At 55.5% G+C, this 18,619-nt stretch overlaps 2 protein-coding genes across 3 annotated transcripts; both read left to right on the top strand.

Annotated features, from left to right (window-relative positions):
* The first annotated feature begins 3,286 nt into the window (after positions 1 to 3,286).
* Positions 3,287 to 7,953, top strand: LOC130594974 (homeobox protein not2-like). The gene is made up of 3 exons (XM_057401282.1): positions 3,287 to 3,544; positions 6,109 to 6,317; positions 7,141 to 7,953. The coding sequence occupies exons 1-3, from the start codon at positions 3,529 to 3,531 to the stop codon at positions 7,297 to 7,299; spliced, it is 384 nt and encodes a 127-aa protein (XP_057257265.1). The 5' UTR covers positions 3,287 to 3,528; the 3' UTR covers positions 7,300 to 7,953.
* Positions 7,954 to 11,431: 3,478 nt separating this feature from the next.
* SMYD5 (SMYD family member 5) lies at positions 11,432 to 18,462 on the top strand. Of its 2 annotated transcripts, XM_057401271.1 has the most exons (13): positions 11,434 to 11,833; positions 12,015 to 12,123; positions 12,408 to 12,547; positions 12,758 to 12,879; positions 13,531 to 13,600; positions 14,007 to 14,111; positions 14,571 to 14,633; positions 14,813 to 14,883; positions 15,151 to 15,257; positions 15,418 to 15,474; positions 16,111 to 16,205; positions 16,755 to 16,825; positions 17,362 to 18,462. In XM_057401271.1, the coding sequence occupies exons 1-13, from the start codon at positions 11,732 to 11,734 to the stop codon at positions 17,498 to 17,500; spliced, it is 1,251 nt and encodes a 416-aa protein (XP_057257254.1). In that variant the 5' UTR covers positions 11,434 to 11,731; the 3' UTR covers positions 17,501 to 18,462. The 2 variants fall into 2 exon arrangements, with proteins under 2 accessions (XP_057257255.1, XP_057257254.1); XM_057401272.1 differs by lacking the exon at positions 14,007 to 14,111 and having other exon boundaries at positions 11,432 to 11,833.
* The last annotated feature ends 157 nt before the right edge of the window (positions 18,463 to 18,619 follow it).

The following is an 18,619-nucleotide window of genomic DNA, read 5'->3' as shown; positions in this document are numbered from 1 at the left end:
CTGCTGCCCCAGAGCTGGATCAGGGCTGCAGGGGGGTCTCCCCAGAGCACAGCAGAGGGGCAGGATCCCCTCCCTGAGCTGCTGCTCACACTCTGGGGGTGCAGCCCAGCACATGGGGGGGTTCTGGGCTCAAGCGCTCACTGAAGCTGGGTCATGGGGAGGTTCTCCTGACCCAATACCCCCCAGTGCTGTTCCTTAGGGCTGCTCCATCCACCCATCCATCCATGCAACCATCCTTGCTGCAGACAGCACCTCGCTCTATCACGCTTCTCTGTTGTCAGCTTGCCCATCCCAATATTCGCCATGGAAAACTACTCCTGATCATCTCCAACACCTCATCCCACGGGAACTATGGCAGCAGCCATGACTTGCTATAAGGAGGAAAAGAGATTTAACAGGCTTTTAATCAAACAAATCAAACCCTTGTCTAACGACCCCCTTTACTTCAGTCCACAGCACCTCTGCGCAAGCAAAGCCAGAAGCTGTGAATCCCTGTGGATTTTTTCTTCTCCATGGTAGCTTTTTTGGGAAGGGGCTTCGGCACTTGCCCAGCTTTGAATGTGTGATTTCAATTAAGCACAGAGTTACACAGGGATGGGGCTGGCTGTTTGGATAAGGAGCAATAAAGCCCCAGCTGTATTTATTCACGTAGTTTGAAGTCACTGTGGAAGACAGGATGCTAAAAGGCAGAAGAAAAGGGGTTTAAAAGGCAAACTTGAGGGGTTCTTTTATCTCCTGCAGGCATCCTCTTCCCTAAGGATCCCCCAGCCAGCCCCAGGGTGCTTCCTCATGAGCAGGATAATCCTGCCCATCCATTCCCATAATTTCCATTTGCTTTGAAATGCTTAAAAATATAGAGATGCTCTTTTGTAATGAGGTCTATGTTCGTGGCTTGGGCAGGGGAAAGAGACGTTAAATGTCAGGAATCCCTCATTTGAGGCAGGGTTTACTGCATATTGTCAGCAAGCCCCTGCATGCAGAGATCTTTAACGCTGTTATTAAGCCACAGGGCATTTTTGCTCCATGTTTATTAACCTGGAGACTCCGGTTTGGGGATTTCATAGAATCATGGAATGGTTTGTGTTGGAATGGACCTTAAAACTCCTCCAGCTCCAACCCCTGCCACGGGCAGGGACCCCTTCCACTGGAGCAGCTTGCTCCAAGCCCCTGTGTCCAACCTGGCCTTGAACACTGCCAGGGATGGGGCAGCCACAGCTTCTCTGGGCACCCTGTGCCAGCGCCTCAGCACCCTCACAGGGAAGAGCTTCTGCCTAAGAGCTCATCTCAGTCTCCCCTCTGGCAGGTTCAAGCCATTCCCCTTGGCCTGTCCCTACATCCCTTGTCCCAAGCCCCTCTCCAGCTTTCCTGGAGTTTGCATGCATGGGAGTGAATTTTCAGGACAACTCTGGGGCTTGTGGATGTTGGAATGCTGGGCACTGTGTTTGCTGGGTACGCGTGCACCTGAGAGAGGGGTCTGTGCTGTCCACAGCTCTCCACACCACATCTGCACTTGGCTCTGGGTGTATCCCACAGGAATGGCACCCAAAGCAGACCAACAATTCAATTCCCACAGCACAATTGGCCTGTGAGCTCCTGATGTGCTTTTCCCATATCCCAAACACAATGGACACCCTCCAAGAGAGCCAGGCAGGTACACACAGACACACTCCCCTTGGCATGGTGGGAGATCAGGCTTCCACAGCCGGTCCTAGGGCATAGCTGTGTCCATGGGTAGCAGTGGGCTGGTCTAAGGAGCGTGTCCAGGGGAAGGTTTGGGTGTCAGTGTAGTGGGTGCTATAGGCGTCCATGTGGGTCTCCACTGGCGAAGGTGAGGGTGCCAGCAGGGTTGTGTGTGGGGGGAAGGGACTGGGTGTCTGTGGTGGAAAGAGCAAGCGTCCATGGGGGTGTCTGTTTGGAGCGGGTGTCGGTGTCCATGGAGTAGAAGAATGGACACCCATGGAGGAGCTGGGATGTCCGGTGTGGGGGGTTCCGGTGGCAGAGAAAGTGTGTTGATGGTGAAGGGATTGGGATGTCCGGTGTGGGGGGGTTCCGGTGGCAGAGAAAGTGTGTTGATGGTGAAGGGATTGGGATGCCCGGTGCGGGGGGTTCCGGTGGCAGAGAAAGTGTGTTGATGGTGAAGGGATTGGGATGCCCGGTGCGGGGGGTTCCGATGGCAAAGAAAGTGTGTTGATGGTGAAGGGATTGGGATGCCCGGTGCGGGTGGTTCCGGTGGCAGAGAAAGTGTGTTGATGGTGAAGGGATTGGGATGCCCGGTGCGGGGGGTTCCGATGGCAAAGAAAGTGTGTTGATGGTGAAGGGATTGGGATGTCCGGTGCGGGGGGGTTCCGGTGGCGAAGAAAGTGTGTTGATGATGGTGAAGGGATTGGGATGTCCGGTGCGGGGGGTTCCGATGGCGAAGAAAGTGTGTTGATGGTGAAGGGATTGGGATGTCCGGTGCGGGGGGTTCCGGTGGCTAAGAAAGTGTGTTGATGGTGAAGGGATTGGGATGCCTGGTGCGGGGGGTTCTGGCAGCGAAGAAAGCGTGTTGATGGTGAAGGGATTGGGATGCCCGGTGCGGGGGGTTCTGATGGCTAAGAAAGTGTGTTGATGGTGAAGGGATTGGGATGTCCGGTGCAGGGGGTTCTGGTGGCGAAAAAAGTGTGTTGATGGTGAAGGGATTGGGATGTCCGGTGCGGGGGGTTCTGATGGCTAAGAAAGTGTGTTGATGGTGAAGGGATTGGGATGTCCGGTGCAGGGGGTTCCGGTGGCAAAGAAAGTGTGTTGATGGTGAAGGGATTGGGATGCCCGGTGCAGGGGGTTCCGATGGCAAAGAAAGTGTGTTGATGGTGAAGGGATTGGGATGTCCGGTGCGGGGGGTTCCGGCGGCAAAGAAAGTGTGTTGATGGTGAAGGGATTGGGATGTCCGGTGCGGGGGGTTCCGGCGGCAAAGAAAGTGTGTTGATGGTGAAGGGATTGGGATGTCCGGTGCAGGGGGTTCCGATGGCGAAGAAAGTGTGTTGATGGTGAAGGGATTGGGATGCCCGGTGCAGGGGGTTCCGGCGGCAAAGAAAGTGTGTTGATGATGGCGAAGGGACTGGATGGAATCGGATGATGCTGAAGGGGTGTCGGTGCGGTGAACAAAGGGTGTCGGTGGAGGTGCCGGTGCGGGCCGGGGGCTGGGGGCCGCCCCCCCGTTGCCGCTTTGCATAGGAGCGCGGCTCATCCCAGCCCACCGCGCCCTCCATATAACCCTGCGGGGCGGGCGGCCGCCACCCCGGCCCGGCCATGCTGCGCAGCCCTCCGCGCCCGCGGCCCGCCCCGGCGCCCCACAAGACCCCGTTCCACATCGAAGCGCTGCTCGCCCGGGACCCTCCGCGCCGCGGCCCCGTCGCCTTCACCTCCGTTCCTCCGGCCCCGGTGGCTCCGCACTGGCCCGCGGCGGGTCCCGGGCTGGGGCTGGGACCGGGACCGGGATCGGGATTGGGGCCGGGACCCGGCGGTTGGGGCTGGGGCTGGGGCTGCGCGGCCATGCGGGGCGGTGCAGGTGAGCTGAGGGATGGGGGGGTACTGGGGGGTGCGTGGTCGGGGGGCGGCTGTGGAGGCAGCGGGGGTGCGAGTATCACCCCCGGGCAGTAACGGGGTTCGGGGCACCCGAAATGGGTTGTTGCTTCTTCCCCTTTCGACCAGCCGCGGGGCGAAGGGATGGGAAATGTGGAGGGAGAGGGAAGAGTTTCCTAATGCCTTTTTGATTCCCCTCTCTATTAATCGATAATTAATATTAACCATTAACGCCCAATGGTAAATGCGTGGGTGAAGCGAGACCCCAGTGACGGGATTTACAGCCCTCAAGCCCGACTTCAGCCGAAGGTTTTGGGTCGTGGACAAGGGGTGGTCCACCAGCATCCATCCCCACCTGCGTTTTAAGAGTGGCTTTGCATTGGTTTCTCTTCTAATGTATTAGTAAGGTAGCACAGTGTCTGTGTTTTTATCGTGCTTGCGGAAAACTGCTGTAATTTCCCAAACCCTCACCCTTTAAAATCCCTTTCCCATCACGTCAGAACTCCTCTACTGTTGTGTGGGGTCCCCTCTTCCTCCAGACCTGCCCTCATCTGTCTGTAATTCTGCTCTCCCTACAAGTTATCGCTCACAGAAGTGAAACTGCCGAGTGCTTCACAGCACCCGGCCCTAAACCTGCGTTTTCAGTTGGAAAACACCTAAGGAAGAAGGGTTTGTTGTGGGTATGTGCGTTAAACACACACGGGTGATGGATTGTACTGGCTGGTGCATCAGGCTCTGTGTGTCCACTGAGGGTCACTGTAACTTCTTATAAGTGTAAGAAACTTATTTTAATGAATTACCTCTATTCAGAGTGTTTTCTGTGAAATTAAGTGTCTTTTTAGCATGCAAAGCCTGATCTCAACATTGCTCAGCCCAATGCGTATTTGACTTGTATAAGGAGCTCTTGATTTAATCCCAACAGCTACAATATCCAACATCAAAAGTGTTTGCTACTCTTAATTCTTTTTAACCACTCTTATTTCATTTAGAAGACAGCATTTCCCTAGCTGTGTGTTAATCTGTGTTTTCTATCAAACACATGTATGAAAATACAGTTAAACAACTGGCAAAGCTGTTTCCAGGGTGTATTTCACGTTTGAAATTACACCCGCTATTATCCTCGTGTTAAAATAGAAAATAGATGTGACAGGTGAAATGATTTTAATGAGGAAAGTGGTTGTCTGTGCAATTACAGCTGTTAAACTGTCAGGTCTCCATCCCACAAAGCCTTAAACACACGCAGAACTGGCACCCAGGTAATGAAATGAAGTAGATCCAGGTGCCAACATCAGTCATTACAGGAAAGAGGAGTCAGGGTGTGAATTGCCATCTTTATGAGCAGTATGGCCATAGAAGCCAAAGCAGCCCAGCCCACAGATCGCGCCAGGCAACGGCTCTGGCTGAGGGGGACCTTTGTGGGCTGTTGCATCCAACCTCTGCTCAAAGCAGAGCTGATCTCAAAGCCACATCACAGCGCCCAAGGGCTGAGATGGCTGAAGAGCACTAGGGGAGCATTAATGGCTTGATCCTGTACCTGCAGGATGGGCATGTACCTCCAGCCCCAACCCCTGCCACGGGCAGGGACCCCTTCCACTAGAGCAGCTTGCTCCAAGCCCTGTGTCCAACCTGGCCTTGAACACTGCCAGGGATGGGGCAGCCACAGCTTCTCTGGGCACCCTGTGCCAGCGCCTCAGCACCCTCCCAGGGAAGAGCTTCTGCCTAAGAGCTCATCTCAGTCTCCCCTCTGGCAGGTTCAAGCCATTCCCCTCGGCCTGTGCCTCCAGGCCCTTGTCCCAAGCCCCTCTCCAGCTTTCCTGCAGCCCCTTCAGGCACTGGAGCTGCTCTCAGGTCTCCCCTTCAGGAGCCTTCTCCAGGCTGCCCCAGCCCAGCTCTCTCAGCCTGCACTTTAGCCCTCTGGTCTCTGTAGGTCGAACAATACGTGTGCAGAGGCATTAGCAGGACTAACAAGTGGATCAGGTCTCAGCCTCCTATCTAGCTGTGGCCTGATGATAACCATAGCTCCTCAATTAACATACAATACCCCGCCGGCACTGTCACAGGACCAGCTGGCACCAGCCTAAGAGCAGGGATGTCTATAAAGCCTCATCCTGCCAGCACAGCCTTTGATTCACACACATCTCAATGTACAAAAGGAAATCTGTGATTAGGAACTTCTTGAGCCAGAGAGATGGGATTTTTTGTGCTCAGCAGCTCTCAATGGGCTTTATTTTCTGTTACAAATGCACAGATGGAGATCAAACCCTGCTCACCCCATTGAGTGCTGACTTTTGGATCTGGCTGCATGTCCAGACCTGTCTCAGGTGCTTTCTGTGGGTAGAACTGTAGAATAGGTTGGAAGCCACCTCAAAAGATTATCTGAGCACTGGAAAGGGAGCCTAGATGAGATTTTAGGTAGGGACAAAGTAGGGCCATCCCTGCTATTCAGTTTTGGTGCTTTTTTCCCCCACTCTTCTTTAGCTATAGCTGAAGGAGGCTGGAGGAATGGCCTCGAATACAACCCCCAATTCATTCACTGCTTCTTTCTTGCAGGTCTGGAGTTGTCTCACTGTGTAGGAGCCAACTCACTGGGTCCTACTGTGTCCTGGAGGCCTGGGGGGCCCTGCAAGATGAAGAGGGTCCGCACTGTCTTCAAGCCCGAGCAGCTGGAGCGGCTGGAGCAGGAGTTCCTCAAGCAGCAGTACATGGTGGGCACGGAGCGAGTGGACCTGGCTGCAACCCTGCACCTCACAGAGACCCAGGTAAGGGATGGGGGAGATGGGGGTGGAGGCATAGATCCTGCTCTGGGGTGTGGGCTGTGGTGATGTCCCTGCTGTGAAGGGCACTGGGGGGAGGATGTGATGCAAAGTGGGTCCTTGCTGCAAGATGACATTGAAGCCACACGTGCCTGGAGGGATGTGAGATGGGTTTAGATGGTTTATGGATAACAGCATCCTTTTCTTAATCCATGAAGTGGAACAAAAAGCATTTAGGAGCACAAACGTGCTTGCTTTACAGTTCAGGCTGGGTTGACCTAATGTATCTGTTGTTACGCTCCTCTGGAGACAGTTTATGCTTTAAGTGCTCTTCTATGATACCAGATCTCATTTTTTTTCCTGCTCTTCCCAGTAAGTTCCTGCTGCTTCCACTGGTTATTTATTGTGGAAGGAAGGAGCAACATGATCTTCTGTGGTGGGATCTAAATTCACCTGGGGAGAAGGGAGAGCACAAAGGGTGGTTCTGGAGGGGACATGGAGGGTAGGAGCGGGAACAGGGGGAGATGGGTGTCTCATTGTGTCCTCTGACAACCTGCGTATGGGTTTGGTGGCTCCAGGGAGCCTGGGGAGGTGATTCCTCACTCCCCTGGCCAGAACCTCTTCTGTGCATCCTCCTCTCCCCATGTCCTTTCTCCCAGCACCACTCTGCCCTCCATAGCATCACCTGCTGCTTGCAAGCACTGTGCCCTGAGCAGAGAAGGAGCATGTCCCCCTCTTTGAGGGACTTTTTGGGGACACCTGCCTTGGAAGCATGGGAAAGGGGCACCTGCAGACCTTGGGTTAAGCTGTTGTGCCGTTTTCCTGCTAGGTGAAAGTGTGGTTCCAGAACCGGAGGATCAAGTGGAGGAAGCAGAGCATGGAGCAGAAGGCAGCAAAGCTGTCCCAGTTTGGGGTGATACAGCCTGCCAGCGCGGACTCCACCGACACCAAGGACCGCGAGGAGGACACCGTGGACGTTGAGCTTTGAACAGCTCCTGAGACTCGGGTGGTTTCTGAGCCGTGTCTGCTTGAAGGAGATACCAGGGATGCAGGAACATCTTTGCTCCAAGTGAGACACGCTCCGGATCCAAAAGCTGGAGCTCTACAGGACTAAACTGCAGCTGGCTGGGAGAGGAACCCCATGAATATTGTTGGGTTGCTGTTTGCTGACATTCCTGGGGCTTCCATCACCAGGCTGGTTGTACTTGAAGGTGCCATGGCTATGGCATGGTACATAGCATGTGATCTGTTTGCTCTTGAAGGACCATGAACAGTTTCCAGCAGAGAAGCTGGGGTGGGTGACAATCATACGATGTCTTTGGATGTGAGCATAAGGGCGTTTAAACGTGGGCTCACTTGTGTTGTGTGTGGTTGTGTGCTCCTAGGAGGGAGATCTGTGATTCTCCTTGGAGGAGAATCAACCCTGATTGGTTTTTTTTCTGGTTAACTCTCATATTTGATGCCTTGATCGCCACAAAAACCCCTATGACAACTGGAAAGCCCTTTGCTCCCACCCACAGGCTACTGTTGCAATGAGATGCACAGGGTCTGATCCTGCCCCTGGAACAGAAGTGCCTCCTCTTGTCCTGTGCCTTGCTTTTGCTGCCTTTTTGACTTCCCAAACCTGGAGGGCAGATCCCGGGGGCGGGGTTCTCTGCCTTGTAGCATTGCCTTACTTCACCCAGGTGTGCGCCTGCTGCTGCAGCAGGGAGTGAAGCACTGGGGTGGGCCGAGGTGCAGGGATTGGTTCTACAAAGGCAGCTCTCCAACACCTCTGGTGCTTCAGAGGACCCCCTGCCCCTCTTCCAGATGTGCTGATTCTGGCCCTGTTGCTGTGTTCTCTCCTCATTATACACCCAGGTGCTGTAGGAAACAGCTGGAGTGTTCAGGGAGCACATCTGTAACCCCCAATGCAGTCACAGTTGTGGTTCTGGTGGGTGGGAGGCTTTGGGGGTCAGGACTAAGTACTTGACCCTCCCTGTCTGTGTGTTAGGCTGTCAGTGCTCAGGCTCTCACTTTGTCTTCCCAAGTCTGTCCTAAGTTACCAGGCACCACGTCCCGTCAGCTCAGGATAACTTATTCCCTCTCTTTCTGAGCAGGAACACTGTACATCACTTTACTCTCCTGTTATTTATAGAAATAACGTTTTTTTTTTCCCCTTTATTAAGTGTTATTTATTTGCTTTACTTCTTAATAAAAATCTAGTGTATTTAAAAAAGAGATGGGGCTGTGTGGAGGGGAGGAGATTTGGGCAGCTCCGTGGTTTCTGAGCAAGCAACGCTACCTCAATGTCTCTTTGCCAGGGGGGTGTTATCCAGCCTTTCTGCTGTGTCCAGAATTAGAATTATAGAATAGTTAGGGTTGGAAAGGACCTTAAGATCATCCAGTTCCAACCCCCTGCCATGGGCAGGGACACCTCACACTAAACCATGGCACCCAAGGCTCTGTCCAACGTGGCCTTGAACACTGCCAGGGATGGAGCATTCACAGCCTCCCTGGGCAACCCATTCCAGTGCCTCACCACCCTCACAGGAAAGAATTTCATCCTTAGATCCAATCTAAACTTCCCCTGTTCAGTTTGAACCCGTTATCCCTTGTCCTGTCACTGCAGTCCCTAATGAAGAGTCCATCCCCAGCATCCCTATAGGCCCCTTCAGATACTGGAAGCTGCCCTGAGGTCTCCATGCAGCCTTCTCTTCTCCAGGCTGAACAGCCCCAACTTTCTCAGCCTGTCTTCATACAGGAGGTGCTCCAGTCCCTGATCATCCTCGTGGCCTCCTCTGGACTTGTTCCAACAGTTCCATGTTGAGGACACCAGAACTGCACACAATGCTCCAGGTGAGGTCTCAGAAGAGCAGAGCAGAGGGGCAGGATCACCTCCTTGGACCTGCTGGTCACGCTCCTTTGGATGCAGCCCAGGATAAGGTTGGTTTCTGGGCTGTGAGCGCACACTGAAGCCGGCTCATGTTCATTTTCTCATTATTTGTGTTTCTGAGGGAACTAAATTAAAAATAAGAGAAATTTAAAGAAATGCACCTTTTCCTCCCACTAAAAGACCCCTGTTGTCAAAAAAGTAGCATCCGCGCTCTACCATAGCTCACAAAAGGCTGATTTCTCCTCAGAAGGATCATTTCATCTCACACGTTTTCATTCCTGACATGCCAATACGAATAAGAAAGCAGTGTGGGTTATTCCCCCCCCCCCTTGTGTGTTTGCTGATGAACCTGTGCATTCATTTCAGGTCTGAAGCCTTTGCAACGGAGCAATGAAAGCTTTGAAAGAGATCAGCTGAAAACCTGGGAATGTCAAAAAGAACCAGAAGGAAACCACATTTTCAACTATTCCCTTTTCCAGCTGAAATTATTAATAACCCCCCCACAATACACAATGTAATTACAGCCTCCCCAGAAATTAGGGATTTTTTTATCTTAATAACCTGTTCTGGACAAAATATATGTTAAAGGAATGTGTGTGTGGGGGAAATTGCTTGATTGATTGATGACCCCATATCACGGGTGAGAGTAGATAACAGGAGTTACCTCTAGTTATCTCTAGGCCAGCTCCTGCAGAGATAAACCTGCATTTACAGTAGGAAACACCATCTCCTGTTAGCATGGGGTGCTGGGGATGCTGCCCTTGGAGAGCAAGGCCCTTGGTCTGCAGGTGGATGGGGCCAAACCTGTGAAGCCCCTGGGCTGATGCTTCAGCGAGCTCAAGCCCAGGTTAGTGAGTGTTCCCCCTGTGCTCTGCAAACAGCAGCAACAGAAGCAATCCTGGTCCAGCTGCACAAACTGCTCCACATTAATGCTGTAAGCACAGGCCTGGTTCAGAAGATGCCTTTGAAGTGCTGCTGGACGAGCCGTGATTCAAGCTGATGGGATGCTCTGTGCGTGAAACACGCTGCCAAACAGCATGGAAACCTTGAATGGGACATGGAATGCTGTTATTACAATAATGGTTAGGATTCCTACTGTTGGTATCATAGGATCCCAAACTGGTTTGGGTTGGAAGGGACCTTCAAGCTCCCCCAGCTCCAAACCTGTGCCACGGGCAGGGACCCCTTCCACTGGAGCAGCTTGCTCCAAGCCCCTGTGTCCAACCTGCCCTTGAACACTGCCAGGGATGGGGCAGCCACAGCTTCTCTGGGCACCCTGTGCCAGCGCCTCAGCACCCTCCCAGGGAAGAGCTTCTGCCTAAGAGCTCAGCTCAGTCTCCCCTCTGGCAGGTTCAAGCCATTCCCCTTGGCCTGTCCCTACATCCCTTGTCCCAAGCCCCTCTCCAGCTTTCCTGCAGCCCCTTCAGGCACTGGAGCTGCTCTCAGGTCTCCCCTTCAGGAGCCTTCTCTTGTCCAGGCTGCCCCAGCCCAGCTCTCTCAGCCTGGCTCCAGAGCAGAGCTGCTCCAGCCCTCGCAGCATCTCCATGGCCTCCTCTGGCCTCGCCCCAACAGCTCCACGTCCCTCTTGTGCTGCTGCGCCGAGCAGGACACAGCTCTGAGGATGTGACTGAAACACCATTCACACGGTCCCATTGCTCCACCGCTCTCTGGGTCCTCTTTCACCCCCATTGCCCGCTGGAGCAGTGCCCTGCACACGCGCTGCTGGGCTCACTGGGACCAGACCCCCAAATGAAGGTGTCCGGGGAGGGGGGGGGCTTTGTCTGCCCCTTGACAGCGGGGCCATGCCCCGCTCTGGGGCTGCTCCCCCAGGTGCTGCTGGCCCGGCCATGCCGGGTGCGGTGTTAAACCCGGCGGCAGGTCCCCACCGCGAGCCGCCAGTGCCACCTGGTGACTCCATAGCCCCGGCGCTAAGGCCGCCCTCCTGCCTCATGGGCTGAGGCTGAAGGGGCGTTTGGGTTAATAAATACAGCTAAACCCTCAGTGAAGCGTTTGCGGGCTGCCCAGCAGGGGGGAGCCGGCGTGGAGGAGCCACATTAGTGCGTTTTCAAGGTTTTATTGGGGAAAGTCGGGGCAGTTTTGGGTGCGCAGGGGGGGCTGGCGTTGAGTCCTCACTGTGAGAGGGGGGTCCCTGGCGCGCCCGCCTGACAGGGAGATAAAGGCTATTCCTCGCACGCCTGTACTGTTAGAATAACTCAGAATTAATAGGGAAGAGGCAGCAAAACTCCTCTTGGATTTTCGGGAGGTTTTGGAACCGCCGCAGCCCCGTTTCGGGGCTTTTTAGCGCTGTTTTCGGACAGCGGCGGTGGGCTGAGGGGAGGGCTAAGATGGCGGCCAGCCCCCCAAAGCCCCGGGGCTGAGGTGGATGATGGCAGGCGGGGAGCCCTAAGGGGGACCGGCAGCCATCTTCGTGTGGGGTGAGGGGGACGGAGGAGGAGGAGGAGGAAGAAGAGGAGGAGGAGGAGGAGGAAAAGGAAGAGGCGCTGCCCGCCCCGGCGGGTCAGAGCGGGGAAGTCGCCGCCCGAAGATGGCCGCCGCGGCGGGGGACGTGTGCGGCGCGGTGCCGGGGAGCCGCGCCGGGGCCGGGGCTGGGGCTGCGGCGGAGGCGCGGTTCATCAGCAGCGCCAAGGTGAGCCCGGCGGTGCCCTCGCTGCGGGCTCCTTCCTTTCCCTTCCCTCAGCCTGCGGCAAGGGGCAGTTATGGGGAGGGAAAGGGGGGGGGGGGAACGGCGGCAGCCTCCCCTCAGGCTGGGCCGGGGGTGGGCTTCGGCTTTGGGCGCATCCCCTTGAGCCGCGCGTCTCCGTCGGCAGGGAAAAGGCTTGTTCGCCACCAAGAACATCCGCAAAGGGGAAACCGTCTTCGTGGAGAAGCCGGTGGTGTCGTCCCAGTTCCTCTGGAACGCGCTGTACAACTACCGAGGTGAGCGGCTGGCGGTGGCATGGCCCTGGGACGGGACTGCAGCGTCCCAAAGGGGCTGTCTGGTACCCAAGGAGAGGGTCCTTCCAGGCCCTTGTCCCGAGCCCTTCTCCAGCTTTCCTGCAGCCCCTTTAGGCACTGGAGCTGCTCTTAAGGTCTCCGTGGAGCCTCCTCTGACTTCCTGATGGTGTTGGTACCGGTTGCACTGTCTCGCCCTGGGCTCTGGCCCCTTCTCTCTTGGAGGGCTGTGGTCTCATGTGACATCCATCCACGCTGTCTCCCCACAGCCTGTGATCACTGCCTGCGGGCTTTGGAGACAGCAGAGGAAAATGCTCAACGGCTGCTGGGGAAGAGCTCCCTGGTGCTGCCTCACCCGGAGCAGTGCAGCATCCGGAAAGACCTTCACCAGCAGTGCCCCCGATGCCAGGTATGGGGCTGCCGTGGTCATCTTGGGCTCACTGACTCCTGCACAGCCCCCATCCAGGCACTTGTGCTGCCCTGGGATGGTGTCTTTCCCTTCTGCATCGCGATGGCTAAAGAGCTGGGGCTCAGATGCTCAGGGAAAGGGCAGAGCTGGGCCTAGGACCCCCTTCCCTGCTTCCATAGCCAATGCTGGGCGCTGTGCCCCTCGCTCTAGGTGACGTACTGCAGTGCTGAATGCAGGCAGGCCGCTTTGGAGCAGTACCACCACGTCCTCTGCCTTGGCCCGTCCCGTGATGACCCCACGCACCCCCTCAACAAGCTGCAGGAGGCATGGAGGTAGGGGCTCAACCTGCCTGTGCACCCTGGGCAGAGGAAGTGGCTCTTCTGGGCTGGGTGATGCTGATGGCACCAGGGCTGAGGACCATCCTTGCTTTGCATCCTTGCACGGGGTGGCTGGAGGGTGGTGGTGGCCACAGGTGGATTTGTGTTGGCACCACAAGGGTTTGGACCCATGGCTGAGCAGCTCGTTTTCCTCTTGGTTAAATAGCTGCAAAGCAGAGCTGTGCATCCCTTGATCCTGAAGATCTGCAGCCTCTGGGAGATCTTCTTTGTAGCACCCCTGTGGGTACATATACTGCTGTCCCTGCTTGTAGATGGCAAAATAGGCACAGAGGGGAGAAGTGACATCCCTGGGCCAAAGTTTGTCACTAACCCAAGCTCTTGCTGCTGTCCTGGGCTTTTTGTGGGACCAGGCTGTAGTTTAATGGGATGATATGGGATTATTTGGTTAGAGCAGGCAGGTGGGTGCAGGCTTCTCCTCACCCTAAGCAGTGCTGGATCCCCACGTCCCAGTGCAGCACTGGGCACACTGGTGTGACACAAGTGCAGGCCTGGCCACATGAATGGCAGCTGCCTCTGCTTCCCTCTGTCTTCTTATTTCCATACCAGCATTGATCTACTCATGTCTTTTCTTCAATTATCCCCCAGAAACATGCATTATCCACCAGAGACTTCCAGCATCATGTTGATGGCCCGCATGGTTGCCACCATCAAACAGGTACGTTGCAGTCTGAGCCACAGCTGCCAGTGTGTGCTTTCCTCATCCCATTGTGACTGTTACTGCAAAGGACTGGGTGACTCTGGTGACTGGGGGGGTCCTGCTTGGATAGATTTCAACATCTAGTGCTCCCTGGTGATGGAGACAGCAGCAGCAAAGGAGGTTCCTCTGTCCTGAGCCAAGCAGGTCCTTTTTCCCATACCAAAATAGTCAGAAGTGAACCTTCCCTTTGACTCTGTTTCTTTGGCTTTCTTGGTGTTTGTTCTGACAATAAACTACCACCATGCGACTGCTTCTGGTGGCTCTTAGTAGCAACTGGATACCTCTGAGTGCAGGGGGGTTATCTTCTCCTCCCTGTCTCCTGGCTGGGAATGAAAGCCATCCCTTTGCTTGCTTCCTTTGTCAGGCTAAAGACAAGGAATGGTGGATCAAGACCTTCTCCCAGTTCTGCAATAAGACGGCAAATGAAGAGGAGGAGATTGTGCACAAGCTGCTGGGGGACAAATTTAAAGTAAGACTCTGGAAGCTTTTGGATGTGTTCAGGCCCTGAGCCTGTTGTCTCCCTGCCTAGGCCTGTGAGCCCTGTTACAGTTGGGATGGGAGACATTGGAAATCCCGGGATTAAAGTGGGAATTCCAGTGTTCCCATTAGGGCCTGGCTGAGCTGACAGAAAATGGGTTTCCTAGAGGGCTTTGGGCTTGTGGTGCTTCAGTGGGACACGCTGCTCCTTCCTGTGGTGATGTTTGCTGTGGGATGGCACAGGGTGATATTTAGCTGCTGAGTAGGTGATGTTTGCTGCTCAAATGAGTGGCTTTTGCTGCTCTGAGGGCAGCAGCCTCCAGCCCTGCAGGCCAGGACGAGGAGCCCCAGTGACTCCTGAGCCCTGTGGCCTGTGCTGGGCTCATTGTCAGCCTGGGTGTGACACCCAGCAGCCTCTCCCCACCCTGATGGTGTTGCCATGTCCTGCCAGGGCCAGCTGGAGCTGCTGCGATTGCTCTTCACTGAAGCACTTTATGATGAACATCTCAGCAGGGTGAGTCGAGCTGCATCCTCACTAGCCTATGGCAGGATGCTCTGGCTGGCCAGAACTTCCCCCGGGACACTCCCCATTCCTTGCTTCCCCCAAAGCTTCCCTGTGGGATTTGAGGCACTCACTGGGGTGCTGCTGCAGGCTGGCCTGGCGTCAGCTGCTTTCTTATTTCCCTTCTCTAGTGGTTCACTCCAGAAGGCTTTCGATCCCTCTTTGCCCTCGTTGGGACCAATGGCCAAGGCATAGGAACAAGGTAATGGGGTTTTCTGGGTGCAGAGATGCGGCTTGGAGAGGATGTGCAGTCTCAATCCATTACCCAGTGATGGCTGAGTGCAGATGGAAGAGGGGAATGCAGAGGCAAACTTAAAAGCACTCCTTCATCTTGGCTACATCCAGCCCTTTTGTGTACCTCTGCCAGACCTTGGCCACTCAGAGCCATGAGTTTAATCCCTGCTGTGAGGTCCCACCATGTAGTGACAGCACCGTGGGACTGTAACAGTGTCCCTCTGCTTCCCAACAGCTCCCTGAGCCAGTGGGTACATGCTTGTGATGCTCTGGATCTCCCCATGCTGCAGCGGGAGGAGCTGGATGCATTCATCGACCAGCTCTACAAGGACATTGAGAAGGGTGAGCTGGAGACTCTTCCCAGCATTCAGGGACCAGGAGGGGTTCTCAGTGGGCAGTGGGAAATCCCATTCCCCCTGGTCCATGCCTGCTTCTTGGGCAGGTCCAAGTCTGTGAGCAGCGTGGCCCATGCAAAGCTCTGACCCCCTTCTCTCTGCTGCAGAGTCAGGAGAGTTCCTCAACTGTGAGGGATCAGGACTCTACGTGCTCCAGAGCTGCTGTAAGTAACACAAGGACTGGGAGGAAAACTAATGAGGAGGGAGATGTCCTGGGTGGCTCACCTCTTCCTCACAGCCTCTGGAGAAGGGGTTTGTGATTCCCATCCGTGGGATGGGGTGGGATGGGAGTTGCCCAGGGCCTGGCTGCTCTCTTGAGGTCTCCTGGCATCTCACCTAGCTCAGTCCTGGCTTGAATGCCATGTCATCTCTGGGAGCCACGTATGCAGTTAGCAAAGAGACTGTCTCCTGCCTTGTCCAAGCAAAATGGAGCTGGGTGAACTGTTACAGGAGGGAATCTTTCTTGGCTGGCCCATGGGGATACAGGAGGAGATGTCCCAGCACCAGGAGCTGTTGTCTTTTGCTCCTCAGTGTTAAAGGCAGAGCAGGGATGAGCAGGGAGTGGCTGCTGGGGCAGCATCCTTCCCTCAGCACCTAGAAGCAGAGGTGGTGCTGTGCATCCCAGGCGTGATCCAGGACAGTGGGTTTTGTGGGTCTAAGGGAGAGCCCTGGCCCTGCACCCTGTCCTGCTGGACCCATAGTGTGAGTGGACGGTGCCATGTGAGTTGACAGTCCTGACTGCCTCTGCCTTCCTCTTCCTCTGGAGCCACCCTCAGAGCTGTGTCCTGTCTTTCCCACAGGTAACCACAGCTGCATCCCCAATGCCGAGACATCCTTCCCAGAAAACAACTTCCTCCTGCATCTGACGGCTCTGGAGGACATCGAAGCAGGAGAGGTGAGACAGTGGGGTCTGGATGAACCTGGGCTGGTCTCCCTTTGGGAGAGGATCCCTGTGTCCCCTATAGCCCTATGGACTCCAGCCCTGCACCTCCTGGCTCTGGTGGTGTCTTGGCAGAAGAATTCACACCTCATCCCATGGAGGGTCTACCAGATGCTGTGGTTTTGCCTGACTTGGAGGGGGACTGGGACAAATTGTGCTGCTTTGGGTTTATGGACCTACAAGGATGCTGGAGAGGAGCTTTTCATCAGGGGCTGTAGGGACAGGCCAAGGGGAATGGCTTTAACCTGCCAGAGGGGAGATTGAGATGAGCTCTTGCGCAGAAGCTCTTCCCTGGGAGGGTGCTGAGGCACTGGCACAGGGTGCCCCATCCCTGGCAGTGTTCAAGGCCAGGTTGGACCCAGGGGCTTGGAGCAAGCTGCTCTAGTGGAAGGTGTCCCTGCCCGTGGCAGGGGTTGGAACTGGATGAGCTTTAAGGTCCCTTCCGACCCAAACCACTCTGTGAGTCTGTGATTCTCAGCCTGATCCGTTTCTCTCTGCTGACAGGAAATCTGCATCAGTTACTTAGACTGCTGCCAGCGGGAGCGCAGCAGACACAGCCGCAACAAGATACTCAGGTACAGCTGCTTGGAGGAACCCAGGGGGATGTGGGATCCCCTTTGCACCCCTTTTTGCACTCCCAGACTCCATCCCCACCTCAGGGCCCCGTATATGCCCTGCTGTGTGGCTGTGCAAGCTGGTGTGCTCATGGCAGGGTGTGCATGCTGTATGTGGTGCTTTTGGTGCTTCAGGCTCCTTCCACTCCCTTCTTCTGTGTTGTAGCCTCATGGACTGAGGATCTGGGCTCTCTCCCTGCAAGCTTGCACCCCTCCTGCAGACCCTTCCTGTTCTTACCCTCCTTTTCCTTCTCTGCCCTTCCAGCGTAGGGGTTCCTGCTGACGGTCACCATCCCCATATCCCATCACCCTGCAGGGCTGAGATGTCCCCCTCTCACCCAGACTTCCTCCACCCCATCCAGCCCAGCATGCGTGAACTCCTCTGGGTTTAACATACTTAGCCCCTTCCTGGCTGCTCCTGCCCTGCCCAGCAGCAGGGTTGGGATTGTTCCCTGTCTCACCACCATCACTCTGCCTTCTTCCCTCCCTTCTTCCAGGGAGAACTACTTGTTTACCTGCTCGTGTCCCAAGTGCCTGGCGCAAGCCGACGATGCTGACGTGACATCAGACGAAGAGGAGGAGGGTGAAGGGGAGACGGATGATGCTGAGCTGGAGGACGAGATGACTGATGTTTGATCCTGGCCCCAGGCGAGAGGAGGGGGAAGGGACAGGGATGAGGATCCTCCCGGAGGCAGCAGCTTTAATTCGAGGAACAGGGTTGTGTTGTGGGGTCAGGAGCTCTGGTGGAGTGGGGCAGCAGCGGAGCCATAGGCAGGCCCTGCTCCCGCCTGTCCTTGTATGTGTATGTGTGTGTCAGGCTGTCCCCATCCTCCCTGTGAGGACAGGCTGGGAGCATCCTGGTCCCCAGAGGGGCTGGCTGGGGAGGCTGGAGCAGAGCAGGGTCCAGCCAGCCCCTGGGAAATCATGATGGTCACCCTGAGGCTGCTCCACTGTGCCTGTGCAGCTGCGGTGCGGAGGAACACATCCTTCCCTTCCCCACGGGGACGAGGGGAACGTGTGTGTATGTATGTACGTGTGTTGTGCACAAGAGGTACTATTTAATGTCTATAGTAGCACTATCTACACACTATGGAGCTGGGGTCTTACATATCCTCCATTCCATGCCCCAGCTTGGAGCAAAAGATGTTGCAGGTGGGACAGAGACACTGCAGAAGGTGGCTCAGATGCCTGAGACCAGTGGACGTGGCGTGGGGCTGTGTGGCTTCCCTACACTGAGATGTCACTGGCAGCAGAGCATTGTCATCCATCCCATGCCACCCGTGAGGCCACACTGCTCTCTGCCTTGTCTTCATCTCTGGCCCACGCTGGAGGGAGAGGACGGCTCCAAGCGATGGATGTGCAGCAGGTTGGGGATGTGCTTGGAATATTTGCCTCCCCTCTTGGATTTTGGGAGCTGTTTTCCTGCTGCTGTTTCCTCCAAACCTGTGGCAGCTGGGTTGTGGGACTGAAGGTGACACCTCTTGACATGGGCACCTCTGACACTGCCATCCCCACCAGCCCTGCACCCACTGCTCATCCCCACCCGTCCTGGGGCCATGTCCCCTTCGGTGTTCGTAATAAACCGAGACTGGTGAGAAGTGGGGCTGTGGTGGTTGTACTGGTTAAACTAGAGGGGTGTGAAGGTGGAGATGAGGGGCTGGTCCCAGTGGGGACATGTTGGTTTGGGAATGTGGGAATTTCGGGCCCTGGATCTATGACCAGCCCATCCCTGGGGATGGATTTCAGAGGGATGCT

The sequence above is a fragment of the Pezoporus wallicus genome, unplaced genomic scaffold, assembly GCF_028554395.1.
Source record: "Pezoporus wallicus isolate ANWC-B61680 ecotype Strahan unplaced genomic scaffold, APGP_CSIRO_Pwel_v1 contig_8837, whole genome shotgun sequence".
Taxonomy (NCBI): domain Eukaryota; kingdom Metazoa; phylum Chordata; class Aves; order Psittaciformes; family Psittacidae; genus Pezoporus; species Pezoporus wallicus.
This window is presented reverse-complemented; position numbering and strand designations above follow the sequence as displayed.